Source organism: Pongo pygmaeus, chromosome 15 (assembly GCF_028885625.2).
Source record: "Pongo pygmaeus isolate AG05252 chromosome 15, NHGRI_mPonPyg2-v2.0_pri, whole genome shotgun sequence".
NCBI classification, from domain to species: domain Eukaryota; kingdom Metazoa; phylum Chordata; class Mammalia; order Primates; family Hominidae; genus Pongo; species Pongo pygmaeus.
Window position 1 is genome coordinate 37,679,952 of NC_072388.2, and position 20,309 is coordinate 37,700,260.

General features: G+C 40.0%; 1 protein-coding gene across 23 annotated transcripts in view; it reads left to right on the forward strand.

Moving 5' to 3' along the window:
* The window catches only part of MIA2 (MIA SH3 domain ER export factor 2), a 118,263-nt gene that overhangs the window by 37,197 nt on the left and 60,757 nt on the right, over positions 1 to 20,309 (forward strand). For 18 of the 23 annotated variants that reach the window (XM_063651573.1, XM_054449494.2, XM_054449496.2 and 15 more), the window contains 3 exons: positions 9,198 to 9,329; positions 11,510 to 11,531; positions 11,617 to 11,705. In XM_063651573.1, coding sequence (XP_063507643.1) covers positions 9,198 to 9,329; positions 11,510 to 11,531; positions 11,617 to 11,705 — 243 coding nt within the window. Of the gene's footprint in view, positions 1 to 9,197; positions 9,330 to 11,509; positions 11,532 to 11,616; positions 11,706 to 20,309 lie in introns of those variants that run through there. The other 5 variants (XM_054449514.2, XM_054449511.2, XM_054449512.2 and 2 more) reach the window with 2 other exon arrangements.

The window sequence follows — 20,309 nt, forward strand, 5'->3', positions numbered from 1 at the left end:
TGTGTGATGGAGGAGGACCTGGGGCTCTGGGAAGGTGAAGAAAGCACTTGCTTAGCTGGACTTTGCAAAGATGTAAATGTTTCCCGATTCCTAAAACTAATGAGCCTTTCCGCTATGTTGTTTATTTTGAGCAGAGACACGTGGTTCCTTCGACTGTGAGAAACTTGAGGACTGTTCCTTTAAATTGGTTACATTTAGTGATGTAACTTCTCGTTGAACCTTGAAAGGACACCTGAGGTTGGGCGGGGAGTTGAAATTTTGATTCTGCATTTTTTTTTATGGTAAAGAATGCCCTTTTGAGATGTTCTACCACGAGTGAGATTGTTCTTCGCTTCTGTCTTGTTAATGTACAGTCTAGAGATAGTAAACTCCCAGTGTTCAAATTTTGGTTTTTTTTCAGGTCTAGTTTATAATCAGGTTGTAGAGATTTTTCCCCTTAAGTGTTTCTAGGTATCTTTGTTGACATGTGTAGGGGCATTTATGTCGCCGTGTTTTTAAAAACTGGATTAAATCTTTAAAAAGACCACTTAATTATTGAGGCAGTTATGATTATGTTTTCTTGTTATGTGAATTAAAGGTAGTGTTGCCATGGTGTTTATGAGTTCATAGTTTGTCTAGTGCATACGTATATGTATGTATTTAATATGAAAAAAGCGCCTTTATGGAGATTCTAAATGGACTAAGACATAGTTTTGGCCACTAGCATCATGTTGTCTGTTAAGAGAGAGAAGACAAAAAAAAAAAGAAAAATAGTACAAAGTAGAAACTGATGAAGTGCTTATCTAAGCATACACAGAGTGCTTGGGAAATTGAGGAGTGGGAGAGATTACATTTTCTTGAGCGTTAGGAAAGTCTTTCCAGGCTGAGCAAATAACTTAAGCAGAGGAGGCATGAAACAGTGTGTGCAGGGAACTAGGAGCTGTATTACTTAGAGTGTAAAGTGGGCTTAGGGAGTGATGTGCAATGATGCTTGCCGGAGATGTAAGTAGGTTCCAAGTGCTGTAGGTGTTGGAGAGCTGTTGAAGGCTTTTCCATGGTTAGACTTTTGGTTTAAAATTTAAGCTCTTGATAGTAGCATGTAGATTAGATGTCAGGGAAACAAAACTTGAAATAGGGATTAAGGGAGAGGTGACAGTAGTAGGGATAGGAAAGAGGGTACTGTGTGGAGAAATAGCCTCTAAGAGCTAAAATATGTTTGACTTTATTGATTGCATGTGAAGGGTGAGAGAGAAGGAATCTAGAAGGACTCCCAGGTTTCTGGCTGTGGTAACTTATTCATGGAGGTAGGGTTTATAGAAAGAAGCATATTTCCCTTTCTTCACTAAAAACAATAATAATCAAGATTTAGTTTTTACAGGACTGCCAATTTACAGAGACATGGAGAAATGCAGCCAGATTTTGCAGTTTTCTCTAGTCTGGTGCGTTGTATCCTCACCTGCACATTTTTTTTTTTTTTTTTTTTTTGGCTAAATGCGAGTACCCTGGCCTGGGGGCTAGGATGGCGCAACATTGTTCTGCTTTAAATTTTTTTTTATTTTTAAAAATTATTTTGTATTGAGATATATTCACACAACATAAAATTCATCCTTTTATAATGTCCATTTCAGTGCTTTTTTTTGGTATATTCACTATGTTATGCAACTGACAGCACAGTTCCTCAACATTTTTATTACCCCAGAAAATAAACTCTACTGATTAGCAGTCTTAATTCCCACCCCTCATCCCTTGACAACCACTAATCTATTTTCTGTCTCTATGAACGTGTCTGTTCTGCATGTGTCATGTAGTCATACTATATGTGGCCTTTTGTCTGGCTTCTTTTACTTAGCATGTTTTCAAGGCTTATCCATGTTGTAGCATGTAACAGAGCTTCATTTCTTTTTTCTTTCTTTTTTTTTTTTTGAGACAGGGTCTCACCCCTGTCACCCAGAGGGGAGTGCAGTGGCGCGATCTCAGCTCACTGCAGCTTAGACCTCTCTGGCTCAGGTGATCCTCCCACCTCAGCCTCCTGAATAGGTGGGACCACGGCACATGCCACCAGGCCTGGCTAATTTTTTTGTATTTTTTGTAGAGACAGGGTTTCTCCATGTTACCCAGGCTGGTCTTGAGCTCCTAGGCCCAAGTGATCTGCCCACCTCGGCCTCCAAAAATGCTGGGATTACAGGCGTGAGCCACTTCGCCTGGCCCTTCATTTCTTTTTATGGTGAAAAAATATTCCGTTGTGTGAATATATCACATTTATGTCACAGTTGATGGACATATTGATTATTAATACTTTTTGGCTATTATGAATAATGCTGCTATGTGTATGTGTATAAGTTTTTATATATGTTTTTAGTTCTCCTGGGTAAGTACCTAGGGTGGGATTGCTGAGTCATATTTACCGTATGTTTAACTTTTTGAGAATTGCCAAATTGTTTTCCAGAGGTCACACCATTTTACATCCCCACCAGCAGTTTATGAGGGTTTCAGTTTTCTGCATCCCCTTCAATGCTTGTGATTTTCTATTTTCTTTTGTTTTTAATTGCCACCCTTGTGGGTGTACAAGTGAGTGGTATTTCACTCTTTTTTTTTTTTTTGAGACCGAGTCTTGCTCTGTCACCCAGGCTGGAGTGCAGTGGCGTGATCTCGGCTCACTGCAGCCTCTGCCTCCCAGGTTCAAGTGATTCTCCTGCCTCAGCCTCCTGTGTAGCTGGGACTATAGGCACTAACCACCACACCTGGCTAATTTTTGTATTTTTTAGTAGAGATGGGTTTCACCATGTTGGCCAGGATGGTCTTGATCTCTTGACCTTGTGATCCACCCACCTTGGCCTCCCAAAGTGCAGGGATTACAGGTGTGATCCACCGTGCCTGGCCTCACTCTTTTTTTTTTGTTGTTGTTGTTTGTTTGTTTGTTTTGTTTTTTAAAAGATGGGGTCTTGCTTTGTTGCCCAGGCTGGCATGTAGTGGCATGATCATAGCCCACTGCTGCCTTACATTCCTGGCCTCAAGGGATCCTCCTGCCTCAGCCTTCCAGAGTGCTGGTGTTACAGATGTGAGCCACCACACCAGGCCTTGTGGTGGTTTTGATTTGTATTTTCCTAGTAACTAATGATGTTGAGCATGTGCTTATTGTTTATATCTTCTTTGGAGAAATGTCTATTGATTTCCTTTTGCTCATTTAAAAAATGGGTTGTCTTTTTATTGTTGAGTTATAAGCATTCTTTATACATTTAGGGTGCTAAATGCTTACCAGATAAATGATTTAGAAAGATTTTCTCTCATTCTGTGCATTTTCTTTTCCCTTTCTTGGTGTGTCCTTTGAAGCATAAGCGTTCTAAATTTTGATTAAGTCTAATTTATCTTTTTTTCCTTTGGTTGCTTGTGCTTTTGGTGTCATAGCTAAGAAACCGTTGCTTAAGACAAGGTTACAAACATTTACAGTTATGTTTCCTTCTAAGAGTTTTAGCTCTTACAGGAAGTTCTTTGATCCACTTTGAGTGATTTTGTTTTCATATATGTTATGAAGAATGGGTCTAGATTCATTCCTTGGCATGTGGATATTTATTGGCTTATTCTAGTATGATTTGTTTGAAAGAACTGTTTTTTCCTCATTGATTTGTCTTAATATTGTTGAAAATAATTTACCATAAATTTAAGGGTTTATTTCTGGACTCTCATTTCTATTTCATTGGTCTGTGTCTGTCCCTATGCCATTACTACATTATCGTTAAAACTTTTTTTTTACCCAATGTCTTGATTATTGTTGCTTTGTAGTAAGATACAGTAGGGAAGTATGAGTCCCCCAACGTTGTTTTTGTTTATCCGCATTCTTTTTCTTTATCAATATTGTTTTGGCTATGAGGAGTCCCTTGCATTTCTATATAAATTTTAGGAATTCAGTTTTAGGAATTTGGGATTCTGTTTGTCCATTTCTGCAAAAAAGGCAGTTGGAATTTTGATAGGGGTTGCATTGAATCTGTAGATCAGTTTAGGGAGTATTGCTCTCTTAATAATATTAAGTCTTCCAAGCTGGGTGCAGTGGTTCATGCTTGTAATCCCAGCACTTTGGGAGACCAGGGTGAGCAGATCATTTGAGCCCAGGACTTTGAGACCAGCCCAGGCAACTTGGTGAAACTGTTGTGGTCTTTCTGCTCCTTAGCTCAGCTACGTCCAAGTTCTTGTCTCACAACCAAGAAGAATTAGGCACGCGGACCCCAGAGAGTGAGTGGAATAGAATTTATTAAGTGAAAGGAAAGCTCTCAGCAAAGAGGGAATGCAGGGGGTGGTTCCCCTACCAGAAGGTGGGAAAGTCCCCCTGTGTGGCTGGGTCTGGGGCCTTTTGTGTACTCAGAATGGAGAGTGCATGCTGATTGGTTTGTGAGTATGCAAAAAAGGTTAAAGCAAAGACACCACTCAAAGGTGGGCGTGACAATGTAGACAACTAATTAAGAGGCTGGGTGCTCCGGATTACAGGTGGCTCATGCCTGTAATCCCAGCACTTTGGGAGGGTGATGGGGGTGGATCACGAGGTCAGGAGTTTGAGACCAGCCTGGCCAACATGGTGAAACCCTTCTCTACTAAAAATACAAAAAATTAGCTGAGCATGGTGGCGTGCGTCTGTAATCCCAGCTACTCAGGAGGCTGAGGCAGGAGAATTGCTTGAACCCGTGAGGTGGAGGTTGCCATGAGCTGAGATTGCGCCATTGCACTCCATCCTGGGTGACAGGGCGAGACTCCGTCTCAAAAAAAAAGAAAAAGAAAACTTATTAGTAAAGGGTAGGTATACGTAAAATAGGTGAAAGATGGGGATCAATCAGAGGAAAGTGCGCCAAACAAGAAGGCAAGTTCTCAGTCTGGTCCAAGGGTTTAACTTGTGGCTTGGCTTTCAAGCTTTAAACTGTCTTTGGCTTGAAGTTGGGATTTCACTAGGGACCCGCCCCTGTCTGCCTGGGCATTTGGCTGCCTCCTGCCACTCTCAAAATCCTGTCTCTAAAAGAAATACAAAAATTAGTTGGGTGAGGTGGCATGTGCCTGTAGTCCTGCTGCTTGAGAGGCTGAGGCGGGAGGATCATCTGAGCCTGGGGAGGGCAAGGCTGCAGTGAGCCAAGATCACACTACTGCACTCCAGCCTGGGTGACAGACTCAGTCCCTGTCTCAAACAAAGAAGTCTTCCAGCCCATGGACATGGATTGGCTTTACATTTATTTAAGTCTTCCTTAGTTTCTTTCCACAATATTTTGTAGTTTCAGTGTGCACTTCTTTTGTTAAATGTATTCCTAATAATCTTATTCTTTTTGATGCTATTATAGATGGAAATGTTTTCTTTATCTCATTTTTAGGTTGCTCATTGCTATTGTATAGAAATTCAACTGACTTTTCTATGTTGATTTTGTATTCTGCAATTTTGCTGAACTTAATAGCTCTGATAGTTTTTCTATAGGTTCTTTAGGATTTTCTCTATATATAGAATAGCATTATGTCATCTTCAAACAGTTTTTCTTCTTCCTTTCCAGTCTGGATGCCTTTTATTTATTTTTCTTGCCTAATTGCTCTGGCTAGAACCTCCATTACAATGTTGAATACATGTTGATAGAGCGGACATTATTGTTCCTGATCTTAGGAGAAAAGGTTTTTTTTTTTTTTTTTCATCATTAAGTATGATGTTAACTGTAGGTTTTGCATAGATGTTCCTTGTCAGGTTGAGGAAATTCCCTCAAATCGTACTTTGTTGAGTGTGTTTTGTTTTGTTGTTGTTTGTTTGGGACAGGGCCTCACTCTGTTGCCCAGGCTGGAGTGCAGTGGCATGATCATGATTCACTGCCGTCTCAACTTCCTGGGCTCAGGTGATTCTCCCACCTCGGCCTTCTGAGTAGCTGGGACTACAGGTATGTGCCATCATGCTTGGCTAATTTTTGTTGAATGTTTTGATTATGAAAGCATGCTAGATATAGTCAAATGCTTTTTCTGTGTCTATTGAGATGATCATGTGTTTTTTTTTTTTCCTCTTCATTTTCTTAATATGGTTTATAAGATTTTTGTATGTTAAACCAACCTTGCATTTTTGGGATAAATCTCGCTTGGTCATGGCACATAATCCTTTTTATATGTTGCTGGATTTGGTTTGTTAATATTTTTTTGAGGATTTTTGCACCTGTAGTCATAAGATATATCGGTGTGTGATTTTCTTTTCTTGTGTGATGTATTTGTCTGGCTTTTAGGGTAAATACCAGCCTCATAGAATAAGTTAGGAAGTATTTCTTCCTCCTCTATGTTTGGGAAGAGTTTGAGAGTGATTAGTGTTAATATTTTATCTTGGAGAGGTGTACCTTAATGGAACTTTGTGTTATAGTCAAGTATTCACAGGGTCTGCATGTTGACATTCTTTTTGTTATTAATATATATCATGTTTGAAGTTAGATGAAAAACAATTTTAGTTTATTCTTAGTATATTTTATCAACTTGATTGATTTTTTTTTAAAGCTACTTGATCTTGAACTCCTTTAGTACTCACGTTTTGGAAATGGAATAGATTTTAAGTGTTCTGTGATTAATCACTACCGTATTTTATGGAGGGTTACTCTTGGAGGGGTTACCCATCACCCTTTAAATTCCAGTTTATCAGATTACATGTAATTCTGTATTATATTTGTTGATATTTGAGAAATTTGGTTTTTCTTTATATGTTTTTGTGAGATAGGGTGTTATGTTGTAGATAAAATTTAAGAGTGAAAAATCTCCTTGAGAAAGCCAGAATAATTTAGACCAGAGCAATGAATTTGAGTTGAATCCTTTAGAACTCAGTTTCTTTTTTTCTTTTTTTTTTGAGATGGAGTCTCACTCTGTCACCCAGGCTGGAGTGCAGTGGCACGATCTTGGCTCACTGTAGCCTCCTCCCGGGTTCAGGCAATTCTTGTATCTCAGCCTCCCGAGCAGCTGGGATTACAGGCTCACGCCACCATGCCCAGCTAATTTTTGTATTTTTGGTAGAGATGGGGTTTCACCATGTTGGCCAGACTGGTCTCAAGCTCCTGACCTCAAGTGATCCGCCCATCTTGGCCTCCCAAAGTGCTGGGATTACAGGCCTGAGCCACCGTGCCTGGCCAAGACTCAGATTCTTTGCTTTTCTCCAGTCTGCCAGATCTAACCAGCTCAAGGCTTTATTTTATTTTATTTTTTTAAAGTTTTTTTTTTTTGTAATCCCAGCACTTTGGGAGGCCAAGGCAGGTGGATCACCTGAGGTCAGGAGTTCGAGACCAGCCTGGCCAACATGGTGAAACCCTGTCTCTACTAAAAATATAAAAACTAGCCGGGCATGGTGGTGGGCACCTGTAATCCCAGCTACTCGGGAGGCTGAGGCAGGAGAATTGCTTGAACCCAGGACATGGAGGTTGCAGTGAGCCTACACGGTGCTGCTGTACTCCAGCCTCGGCAACAGAGTGAGACTCTGTCTCAAAAAAAAAAAAAAAAAAAAAAAAGTTTTTTTTTTGATCTGCAGCCTTTGCCTCCCAGATTCAAGTGATTGTCCCACCTCAGCCTTTCTAGTAGCTGGAACTACAGGTGCCTGCCACCAGGCCTGGCTAATTTTTGTATTTTTAGTAGAGACAGGGTTTTGCCATGTTGGCCAGGCTGGTCTCAAACTCCTGGCCTCCTGTGATCCGCCTACGTTGGCCTCCTGAAGTGCTGGCATGAGCTACTGCGCCCGGCCGTAGCTCAGTGCTTTAAACTAGAATTTACCATGTCCTTTTAGAAGAGAAGAGCTGATAAAATGTGATTGAGTCTAAGAAATATTATTGTACTAAAGGTAATTACGTGTTTGATCTGAGAGATGCTTTTGGAATTGCCTTTTAAAGTAGAGTGTCATAGGTCGTATTGATTACACAACTTTTGAGGTAATGTGCGTCTTATGTGTTGAATACGTTAGCTAAAAGTAAGATGCTTGGAAAATGTGTAAACTGTGAAGAAAACTTTTCTCCCTGGTATTGTGTATTGAATGCCTTTTTCCCCCAATGGCAAAAATAAGTATTTTTTTTTTTATCATTAATTGCCTGTAATGATACTGGATTTCTGCGAACTGGTACCTAGGGTAATGTAGGGAGAGGCAGAAACAGAGATCGGGGTAAACGGATATTTTTTAGAAGCATAATCAGGTTTGTTTGGTACAGGTTAATGAAGTATAGATAGTACCTTGGCAGGAGTACATATTTGGATTAGAGTTATAAAAGATTTTGTAGAGGAAAATAACTATTAAACACTGTTCTTATAGGCAGAAAGGGCCTAAAAGGAAGATTTGCTGTAGAGGTTTTGGGTTAAAGCCTGAAAAGAATCAAACCCCATCATAATTCAGATTGTTCTTAAAATGGCATTTTTCTTTTTTCCCCTTACCTTTCCCCTTTTCTTTTTGATCAAGTAATATCTTGGGCCTGGTAACAAAGAGCAGAATAACCCCATTAGGTAAGGATGAATAATGAGCTGACCCAGAGGAAGGTGAAATATAGAAGCAACAGCAAAAGCCTTAGGCTGTGTTGTGCTGAAGGTCTGCTGTGGGGAGAAGTAATGTGGAAAGGCCATGGTCAGAAGATCAGGGTCTTTGGAGGAGATAATAGAAATAATTACCCTTTATTGAGCACCTATCTGGCACGTTCAAACAGCATTATTCTCATTACATATAAGAGAAGGGACCCACAGAGGTAGGGTGGGGAGATTCAAACTCCAAACCCAAAGCTCTATCAGTGGTGTTCAAAACTTTTTTTTATTTTTTAAGACAGGTCTTACTTTGTTGCCCAGGCTGGCTTTGAATCAAACTTTTTATTTTTAAAGCTGCAAATTGATTTTTTCTTCCTGTAGGGAAATTGTATATTGGGGAACTGATTATACTGCGTAGATAAAACCGAAACTGGTTTAAATCAGGGTAAGAGTACCTGAACCCCAGATCACTCAGTTTCTTTCTTTGACCTTCTCTTATTCTCATGCTTGGAAGCTTTAAGTCACCTCTGTAGAACTCCAGTTTGAAGATAATTGCATTTCACCATACTGATGTTCTTTACTTGGCGATAGTGATTGAAAGTTGACAAAAAAATGTACTCTGATACCTTTTGTTTGGTATTAGTCTGGCAGCCCATTCTGTGTTGACCACATAAACTTGTACCTATGTTTGTAATCAATATTTTTACCAAAAGTACATTTTTAAGAACTTACTTTTCTTTATCTTGAAGGTTGTGGCAGCACTGCCTGAAGGTATGAGACCAGATTCTAATCCTTATGGTTTTCCATGGGAATTGGTGATATGTGCAGCTGTTGTTGGATTTTTTGCTGTTCTCTTTTTTTCATGGAGAAGTTTTAGATCGGTGAGTAACCAGTGCTATACTAAGAGAATGTTCATTTTGTCACTGGGCTGAACAAATAATATGAGAAACATATTTGTTATTTTAAGTAAACAAGTTAGAAACTACATAGGGATTCAGAGGTTTTTTTTTTTTTTGTTTTGTTTTTAATAAAGAGATGAGGGTCGGGAATGAGAGTCAGGCCCAGTGCTGTGACTCCCATCTCTAATCCCAGCACTTTGGGAGGCCAAGGCAGAAAGATCACTTGAGCTTAGCGGTTTGTGACCAGCCTGGGCAACACGGTGAGACCCCATCACTACAAAAAATACAAAAATTAGCTGGACATGAGGACACCCGTCTGTGGTCCTGGCTACTCAGGAGGCTGAGGTGGGAGGATTGCCTGATCCTGGGAAGTTGATGCTGCAGTGAGCCATGATTGCGACACTGTACTCCAGCCTGGGTGACAGAGAGAGACCCTGTCTCAAAAATAAAATAAAGAGATGAGGGTCTCGTGTTGCTCAGGCTGGTCTCAAACTCCTGAGCTCAAGTCATCCTCCTGCCTTGGCCTCCCAAAGTCTTGGGATTACAGGTGTGAGCCACCATGCTCAACTGGAATCTTTTAATGTAAGGTCTTTCATATATATATGTGTATATATATGTGTGTGTATGTATATATATATTTAAAGAGATGGGGTCTCACTGTGTTGCCTAGGCTGTGGTGCAGTTGCTATTCACAGATGCAATTATAGTGCACTACAGCCTCAAACTCCTGGGCTTAAGCAATCCTTTCTCAGCCTTCTGAGTAGTTGGGACTACACAGGTCCATGTCTTTCTGCCGAGCTTCATCTTTTTTTTAATTCTGAGAAATTTTATTTGAGACAGGGTTTCACTCCGGTCACCCGGGCTGGAGTGCAGTGGCACGATCTTGGCTCACTGCAATCTCTGCTTCCTGGGCTCAAGCGATTCTCCTGCCTCAGCCTCCGGAGTAGCTGGTACTACAGGTGTGCACTACCATGCCTGGCTAATTTTTCTATTTTTTTGTGGAGACGGGTTTCACTGTGTTGCTCAGAATTCCTGGCCTCAAGTGATCTGCCTGCCTTGGTCTCCCGAAGTTCTGGGATTATAGGCGTTAATCACCACGCCTGGCCTAATTTTGGGAAATTTTTAATGCATTTTTGGGACTGCTATTTTTCAGATGTTGCTCCTTTACTTCTGAACTTCCCTATCTCTTAACTTCTATTTTTCAATTTCTTTATGGTTTTCTATACCTTTTGAGAGTTCCTTAATCTGAGGAACTGAAATCTATTCTTCATGTACACTCATTGTAGAGTATCTTGTCTTTTAAAGGTTTTCCCTTTTATCTCTATCCATATTCTGTAGATGATTGAATCTTCATTTCTTTTCTACTTGTTTGTGTTACCTCAGCCCTAAGGCTGATCCTTTTACAAATGAATTCCCACCTGCTTCATTATTTGAGAGAGAGGTTAAGGAAGAAAAAGATTTGGTTTACCGTTTCTTTAGTCAGTTCAGATCTATGGCCCTATGGTAACATTTCTCAGGCTGTTTTATTTTGGATATTAGCATCGGGGATATGATGATAGGGGCTTCTTGAAATTATTTTTTATGGGTCAAATATGTTTGGGGAGCAATGGGTTAAATGAAATTAAACAAGTATTTTTAAAGTTATTTCAGAGCCTTTAATATGCTAATTCACAATGTGAATCTTCAATAGGGAGTCTTTAATAAGTAGTATTTAGGCTGGGAGTGGTGGTTCACGCCTGTAATCCCAGCACTTTGGGGGACCCAGGCAGGTGGATCACCTGAGGTCAGGAGTTCCAGACCAGCCTGGCCAACATGGTGAAACCCGGTCTCTACTAAAAATATGAAAATTGGCTAGGCATGGTGGTGGGCACCTGTAATCCCAGCTACTCAGGAGGCTGAGGCAGAGGAATCGCTTGAACCCAGGAGGTGGAGGTTGCAGTGAACTGAGATCGCGTCATTGCACTCTAGCCTGGGAGACAGAGCAAGACTCTGTCTCAAAAAAAAGCATTTATTTTCTTCTTGGAAACAGAATACTTTTGGCTTGTATTTATACAAAGGCAATAAGAAACCCGTATTTCTAAGTTGGCAGTAGAAGTTAAATAAATTGATTTATTTGAGAGCGTATTTGTTTTAATGTAATTTTTGTTAAAAATTTGTTTCAGGTTAGGAGTCGGCTTTATGTGGGTAAGTTCTTTTTTCTGCTTTAACTCTCATTGTTGTGATGTAAAAACTTATAATAATTTACTCATGGTAATATTGACTTTTTTAGGAAGAGAGAAAAAGCTTGCCGTAATGCTTTCTGGACTAATTGAAGAAAAAAGTAAACTACTTGAAAAATTTAGCCTTGTTCAAAAAGAGGTAAGATATTTTTGAAAATAATATTCATGTTAGAGTCAGAGAACTTTATACTTCTCACTGTAGGTACTTCTGTGTAAATTTAAGATTATGAATGCTTTGTTTGCAGAGTATGAGAGTTCTCTTGCTCTTCATATTCAACACTTAACCAGTCTTACTAATTTTAACCATTGTAGTAGGTGTACAATGATGTCTCCTTGTGCTTTCCTTTTGAGTTTTCCTGACTGCTGAGGTTGAGCACACAAACACATCCTCTGCATGTGCACATTTCTGGTATCTGTTTGTGTATCCAAATGTTCTCTTTTCATAAAGACACCAGTCAGATTGGATTAGGGCCCACCCTAACAACCTTATTTTGTTTTGACCACCTCCAAAGGCCTTGTCTCCAAATACAGTCACATTCTGAGGTAGCGGGGTTGGAGCTTCAACATATGAATTTGTGGGGACACAATTCAGTCCATAATAGTCTTTGATCCATTTGAAATCAGATCTGTGATGGTGCAGTCGAGGGTGTGTGTGTGTGTGTAAAGATTCATTTTTTTCCCTGGGTGTGTCGAGTTAATGCCATTTATTGGAAGGACCGTCTTTTCTCTGTTGTTCTGTAGTGTCATCTTCTTAAGTCACTGAATATATGTGAGTCTGTTTCTGTTAAATCTTCTATTTTGTTGGGCTTTTTCTTGTTTGTTTTTTGCCAATAACATGCTTTTTATATCCTGTAGTTTTATAACAAGTCTTAGTATCTGGTATGGTTAATTTACAGTTCTTGGCTATTATGAATAAAGTTACTGTGAACATTCTTCTACAAGTTTTTTTTTTTGTGGGCATGTATTTTCATTTCTCTTCATAAGTAGTATTGGAATTGGTAAGTCATTAGGGCATTAGGGCAGGTATAGTTTAACTGTATAAGAAACCGGCTGGGCACGGTGGCTCATGCTTGTAATCCCAGCACTTTGGGAGGCTGAGGCAGGTGGATCACGAGGTCAGGAGATTGAGCTAAATCTCAATCCTGGCTAAAATGGTGAAACCCCGTCTCTACTAAAAATACAAAAAAATTAGCCAGGCCTGGTGGTGGGGTACCTGTAGTCCCACCTACTCGGGAGGCTGAGGCAGGAGAATGGTGTGAACCCAGGAGGCAGAGCTTGCAGTGAGCCGAGATCGCGCCACTGCACTCCAGCCTGGGCGACAGAGCGAGACTCCTTCTCAAAACAAACAAAAAAACCCCCTACTGGCTATTTTTATCATTTTTTCTTGGTTTTGGCTTTCAGCAGTGTTTCTATGATTTGTCTAGGTGTGGTTTTTTTCTATTTGTCCTTATTGGGGTTTATGATGCTTCTAGAATCTGTGGCTTAATGTCTTTTATTAGTTTAGTTTTTCTTTTTTTTTTTTTGAGACAGTGTCTCTCTCTCTTGTCCAGGCTGCCGTACAGTGGTGTGATCTTGGCTCACTTCAACCTCTGCTTCCTGGACTCAGGTGATCCTCCCACCTCAGCCTCCTGAGTAGCTGGGATTACAGGCATGCGCCACCATGTCCAGCTAATTTTTTAAAATTTCTTGTAGAGATGGGGTTTTGCCATGTTGTCCAGGCTGGTCTCGAACTCCTGGGTTCAAGCAATCCTCCTGTCTTGGCTTCCCAAAGTGCTGGGATTTCAGCTGTGAGCCACCGTGCTCTACCTTTTATTAGTTTTGAAACACTCTTGATTGTTACTTTTCCACATATTGTTTTTGCCCTTTTTTGTTTCTTTCTGGGACTATAAAAATGGGTATTTTAACTTTTTGTTATATCTCATCTGTCTCTTACATTCTTTTCTGGGGTTTCCATCTTTTTGTTTGCCCACACTTCAGTCTAGACATATACTTCTTCTTTAACTTCCATGTTGCCAATTGTTTTCACTTATGCCTAATCATCTTTTAAACCATCCATTGAGATCTTAATTTCATCTCTTGCCTTTTTCAGTTCTGCAGTTTTATTGTGGCTCTTTTTGTAGTTCTTTTTCTTTGGCACAATTCTATTTTTTAATTCCATTTACACATTATGCTCTCTTATTTTTGTTTTGTTTTGTTTTGTTTTTTTTTTTTTTTTTTTTGGAGACAGAGTCTCCCTCTGTTGCCCAGGCTGGAGTGGAGTGCAGTAGCGCAGCCTTGGCTCACTGCAACCTCCGCCTCCCAGGTTCAAGTGATTCTCCTGCCTCAGCCTCCCTAGTAGCTGGGACTACAGGCATACGCCGCCACACCTGGCTAATTTTTTGTATTTTAGTAGGGACGGGTTTCACTGTGTTTCTCAGGCTGGTCTCAAACTCCTGAGCTCAGGCAATCCACCCGCCTTGGCCTCCCAAAGTGCTAGGATTACAGGTGTGAGCCACCATGCCTGGCCTATGCTCTCTTATTTTGTTTATTTATGTGTTATTTTTATTTTCTGATTTTCAGAATATATGCTGCTGACAAATATGCTTTCTTATTTTAATGACTACTGCATTATCCAGTAGTCTTATTTCTGGTGCTCATTTTTTCCCTTGTTTCTCAGTCAAGTCTTGTCCTCTTGAATGCCAGGTTATTTTATATCAAGTGTCAGTGATAATATAATAAAAATTGTAAAGATAATTTTGAAGCTGTGGATGCTGTCGTCTCTCTTCAGTGAGGATTTACTATTGCTTTTCATAGACAGCTAGGCTAGGGACATTGGAAATTTCAGATAACTTTATTTATTTGAGTTTCTTTTTTGTAAAATAAGTTTTATTGTGTATATTTAAGGTATAGAAATTTCAGATAACTTTGAGTTTGTTTTTTGTAAAATAAGTTTTATTGTATATATTTAAGGTATAAACATGATGAGATACGTGTATAGTATCTCATATACGTGTATAGTAAATGGTTACTATAGTGAAACAAATTAACGTATTCTTCATCTCTCATAGTTACCCGTTCCCTGCCCACCCCTCAAGGGCAGCTATAATGTACTCATATAACAAAAATCATGAATGCAATACACTATTATTAACTATGGATCTCATGTTGTACATGAGATCTTTTAACTTGTTCATCCCGTATATTTTCTTTTCTTTTATTGAGACAGGGTCTCATTCTGTCACCCAGGCTGGGGTGCAGTGGCATGATCTTGGCTCATTGCAGCCTCTATCTCCTGGGCTCAAGTAATCTTCCCACCTCAGACTCCTGAGTAACTGCGGCTACAGGCACATGATACATGCTTGCCTGATTTTTAAATTTTTTGTAGAGATGGGGTCTCCCTATGTTGCCCAGGACGGTCTCAAACTCCCTGGCTCAGGTGATCCTCTCACCTCAGCCTCCCAAAGTGTTGGGATTACAGGCGTGAGCCACCATGCCCGGCCATATTTTCTGACCTACATGTTTCTTCCCTCCTACCCAACACTGCTAACCACTGTTTTGTTCTCTATCTCTATATATTTGACCTTTACAAAAATTCTGCATATAAGTGAGATCATGCAATATTTTTCTTTCTGTATCTGGCTTATTTTACTTAGCAAAATGTCTTCTAGGTCCATCCATGTTATAGGAAATGGCAAGATCTCCACCTTTTTATGGCTGAGTAATATTCCATTGTAAATATATACCACAGTTTCTTTATTCGTTTGTTCATTGATAGATACCTAGGTTGTCTCCATATTGGCTACTGTGAATAATGCTGCAGTGAACATGGGCATGCAGCTGTCTGTAGAAGGTGCCAATTTCATTTTTTTCGGATAAATATCTGGAAGAAGGTTTGCTGGATATAGTAGCTCTATTTTAAATTTCTTTAGGAGTCTCCATACTATTTTCTGTAATGACTGTACCCATCTACATCCCTGCCAATAGTATACAGTAAGCCCTCAATGTCATTGATAGATTGTTGAAAATTGACTTTAAGTGAAACAGTGTATACTGAATTCAGTTTTTTTTTCTCATCAATGTTATAATGAAACAATGTTGAAGAAAACAATGTTATTCAAAGGACAAAGGACCTGCTCTATGCCTTTCTCTTTTCTTGTCTAGAAAAAGGGTTCCCTTTTTTTTTTTTTGTAACTTTTAAGTTCAGGGGTACAAGTGCAGATTTGTTACGTAGGTAAACTTGCGTCCTGGGGGTTTGTTGTACGAGGGTTCCCTTTTCTCCACACCTTCACAAATACTTGTCATCTCTCTTGTCTTTTTGATAATAGCTATTCTAACAGATACGAGGTAGTATCTCATTGTGTTTTTGATTTGCATATCCTTGATGATTGGTGATATTGAACACCATTTCATATCCTGTTGGCCATTTTTATGTCATCTTCAGAGAAATATCTATTTAAGTCCTTTGCCTGTTTTAAAATCAGGTTGTATGTTTGCTTGCTGTTGAGTTGTATGAGGTCTTTTAAAATATTGAATATTAACCCCTTATCTGATATATTTTTTCTCAATCTGTAGGTTGCCTTTTTATTGTGTTTACTTGTGTATATTTTTATTTTTTTTACCTTGCAGCTGCACCTCAAAGGAACTTTCATTTTATTGTTTCTTTTGCTGTGCAAAAGCTTTTTAGTTTGATGTAGTCCTGTTCACTTATTTTTTGCTTTTGTAGCCTAAGTTGTTGATGTGATATTCAATAAATTATTGCCAAGGCCAGTGTCAGGGAGCTTTTTCCCGGTGTTTTCTTCTAGGAGTTTTGTAGTTTCAGGTTTTATGTTTAGGTCTTTTACCCACTTTGAGTTGATTTCTATGTATTGTATAAAATAAGAGTTCAATTTCATTCTTTTGCATGTGAAATTCAGTTTTCTCAGTACCATTTATTGATGAGACTATTCTTTCTGCATTGTGTATTCTTGGTGCCCTATTGAAAATTTGACCATATCTATTTGGATTTATTTCTGGGCTCTCTATTCTGTTCCACTGGTCTGTGTATTTGTTTTTATACTAGTACCACACTGTTTTCATTACTACAGCTTTGGAATATAATTTAAAATGAGTTAGTCTGATGCTGCCAACTCTATTTTTCTCAGAATTGCTTTGACTATTTGGGATCTTTTGCGATTCTATATTAAATTTAGATTAAAAAAATTTCCATGAAGAATGCCATTGAGATTTTGGCTGCCTTTCCATTTCTTTGTGTGCTCCTCAATTTCTTTCATCAATGTTTTATACTTTTCAGTGTACAGATCTTTCACCTCCTTGGTTGAATTTGTTCCTAAGTATTTTATTTTTTTTGATGCTATGTAAATAGGATTGTTTTCTAGATTTCGTTTTTGGCTAGGTCATTATTTGTGTATAGAAATGACATAGTTTTGTTTTGATATTATATCCTGCATCTTTACTGAATTCAGTTATTAGATCTGTATTTTTGATGACATCTTTTGGGTTTTCTACATATAGGATCATGTCATCTGCAAACAGATAATTTTACTTCTCTGATTTGGATATCTTTTCTTTCCTTATCCTTCTCTTCCTTCCTTCTTACTTTTTTTTTTTTTTTTTTTTTTTTTGAGACAGGGTCTCACTCTGTTGCCCAGGCTGGATTGCAGCAGTGCAATCTCAGCTCACTGCAACCTCTGCCTCCCGGGTTCAAGTGATTCTCCCACCTCAGCCTCCCAAATTGCTGGGATTACAGGTGTGCACCACCGTGCCTGGCTATTTGTGTGTGTGTGTGTGTGTGTGTGTGTGTATTTTTTGGTAGAGACAGGGTTTCACCATGTTGGACAGGCTGGTCTCGAACTTCTGACCTCAAGTGATCTGTCCACCTTGGCCTCCCAAAGTGCTGGCATTATAGGCGTGAGCCACCATGCCAGGCCTTTTCTTTCTTTTTCTTGTCTAGTTGCTTTGATAGTACTTCTAGTACTATTTTGTTTTTATTTTTTGAGACAAGGTCTCACTCTGTTGCCCAGGCTGGAGTGCAGTGGCATGGTAATGGCTCACTGCAGCCTCAGCCTCCCGGGTTCAGGTGTTTCTCCCACCTTAGCCTCCCAAGTAGCTGGGACTACAGGCATGCACCACCATGCCCAGTTAATTTTTTGTATTTTTTTTGTAGAGATAGTGTTTGGCCAAGTTGCCCAGGCTGGTCTCGAACTTGGGCTCAAGTGATCCGCTTGTCTCAGCCTCCCAAAGTGCTGGGATTACAGGTGTGAGCCACCGCACCCAGCCCTTCCAGTACTGTTTTGAATAGAAGTGGTGGTTGTGGGCATCCTTGCTTTCTACCAGATCTTAATGGAAAAGGTTTCAGTTTCTCCCCACTGAAGATGATATTTGCTGTAAGTTTTTCATAAATGGCTTTTGTTATGTTGAGGAACTTTCTTTTTATTTTTTTCATTATTTAAAAAAATTTTATTATTTATTATTTATTTATTTTTTTGAGATGAAGTCTTGCTCTTTCACTAGGCTGGAATGCAGTGGCGTGATCTTGGCTCACTGCAACTCTGCCTCCTGGGTTCAAGCAATTCTCCTGCATCAGCCTCCTGGGTAGCTGGGACTACAGTCATGCGCCACCACGGCTGGCTAATTTTTTGTATTTTGGTAGAGACGGGGTTTCACCACGTTGGCCAGGATGGTCTTGATCTCCTGACCTCATGATCTGCCCGCCTCGGCCTCCCAAAGTGCTGGGATTACAGGCATGAGCCACTATTATTTAGTTTTTTGAGACAGGGTCTCACTTTGTTGCCCAGGATGGAGTGCAGTGGCATGCTCATGGCTCACTGCTGCCTCAACCTCCTGGGGTCAAGTGATTCTCCCACCTTAGCCTCCCTAGAGTAGCTGGGACTACAAGGCATGTGTGCCACCAAGCCTGGCTAATTTGTGTATTTTTGGTAGGGACGTGGTTTTGCCATGTTGCCTAGGCTGGTCTCGAACTCCTCGAATTTCCCAAAGTGTTGGGATTACAGGCGTGAGCCACCACACCTGGCCAGAACTTTACTTCTATACTTAAACTGTTAAGGGTTTTTATCAAGAAATGATGTTGGGCTGGACGTGAGGGTGTGTGCCTATAGTCCCACCTACTTGGGAGCCTGAGTTGTGAGGATGGCTCGAGCCCAGGAATTCAAGTCCAACCTGGGCAACATAGGAGAACCTATCTCTCAAAAAAAAAAAAAATGGATGTTGAACTTTGTTGAATGTTTTTTCTGTGTCAATTAGTATGATCATGTGGTTTTTGTCTTTCAGTCTGTGAATGTGATGTATCACATTAATTGATTTGTGCATATATATATATATATTTTTTTTTTTTTTTTTTGAGACGGAGTCTGGCTTTGTCACCCAGGCTGGAGTGGAATGGCGTGATCTCAGCTCACTGCAACCCCTGCCTCCCGGGTTCAAGCGATTCTCCTGCCTCAGCCACCTGAGTAGCTAGGACTACAGGTGTCCGGCTAATTTTTGTATTTTTAGTAGAGTCATAGAGTCAAGGTTTCACCATGTTGGCCAGGATGGTCTGGAACTCCTGACCCCGTGATCTGCCCACCTCGGCCTCCCAAAGTGCTGGGATTACAGGCGTGAGCCACTGTGCCCGGCCAATTTGCATATATTAAACCGGCTTTGCATGCCAGGGATAAATCCCCCCTGATCACAATGCATAATCTTTTTGATGTATTGTTAATTTCAATTTGCTGGTATTTTATTTAGGATTTTTGCATCAGTGTTCATCAGAGATATTGACCTGTAGGTTTGTTTGTTTATTTATTTATTTATTTATTGTGGTTTCTTGGTCTGGCTTAGATATCAAGGTGATGCTGGACTCATAAAATGTGTTAGGAAATATTCCCTCCTGTCGTTTTTCTTGGAAGAGTTTAAGAAGTATTAGTAATAATTGTACTTTGAAAATTTGGTAAAATTCAGCCATGAAGCCATCTCTTCCTGGGCTTTTCTTTGTTGGGAGGTCAGATTACTTTAATAACAGATTGAGATATTTGGAAGCTGGGCCTCAGTTCAGAGGATTAGTCTGTTTTTGGTTTCGACTTTGTTGTAAGATAGGTTTTCTTTTTCTTTTTTTTTTTTTTTTGAGACAGTCTTGCTATGTCACTCAGGCTGGAGTGCAGTGGCATGATCTCGGCTCACTGCAGCTTCCGCCTCATGGGCTCAAGTGATTCTTGTGCCTCAGCCTCCCGAATAGCTGGGATTACAAGCACACGTCACCACGCCCGGCTAATTTTTGTATTTTTAGTAGAGACAGAGTTTCACCATGTTGGCTAGGCTGGTCTTGAACTCCTGACCTCATGATCCCTGTGATCCGGCCTCCTGGAGTGCTAGGATTACAGGTGTGAGCCACTGCGCCCATCCAAGGTAACAGTTTTGGTTGGTAAGGACATTAATTTCCTTTTGCTGCTGTAACAAATTAGTGCAAACCTAGTGGTGTAAAACAACACACATTTATTCTCTTACAATTTTGAAGGTCAGAAGTCTAGAACTGATCTTTTTAAAAATATTTTGTTGTAGAGATGGGATCTCACTATGTTGCCCAGGCTGGCCTTGAACTCTTGGCCTCAAGTGATCCTCCCACATTGGCCTCCCAAAGTGCTGGGATTACAGACATGAGCTACCATGCCCAGCCTTAAAACCAATCTTGGGGGCAAAAGTTAAGATAGCAGCAAGTATGTTTCTTTATGCATGTTCTAGGAGAGAATCTGTGTCTTGTGTCTTATACGGA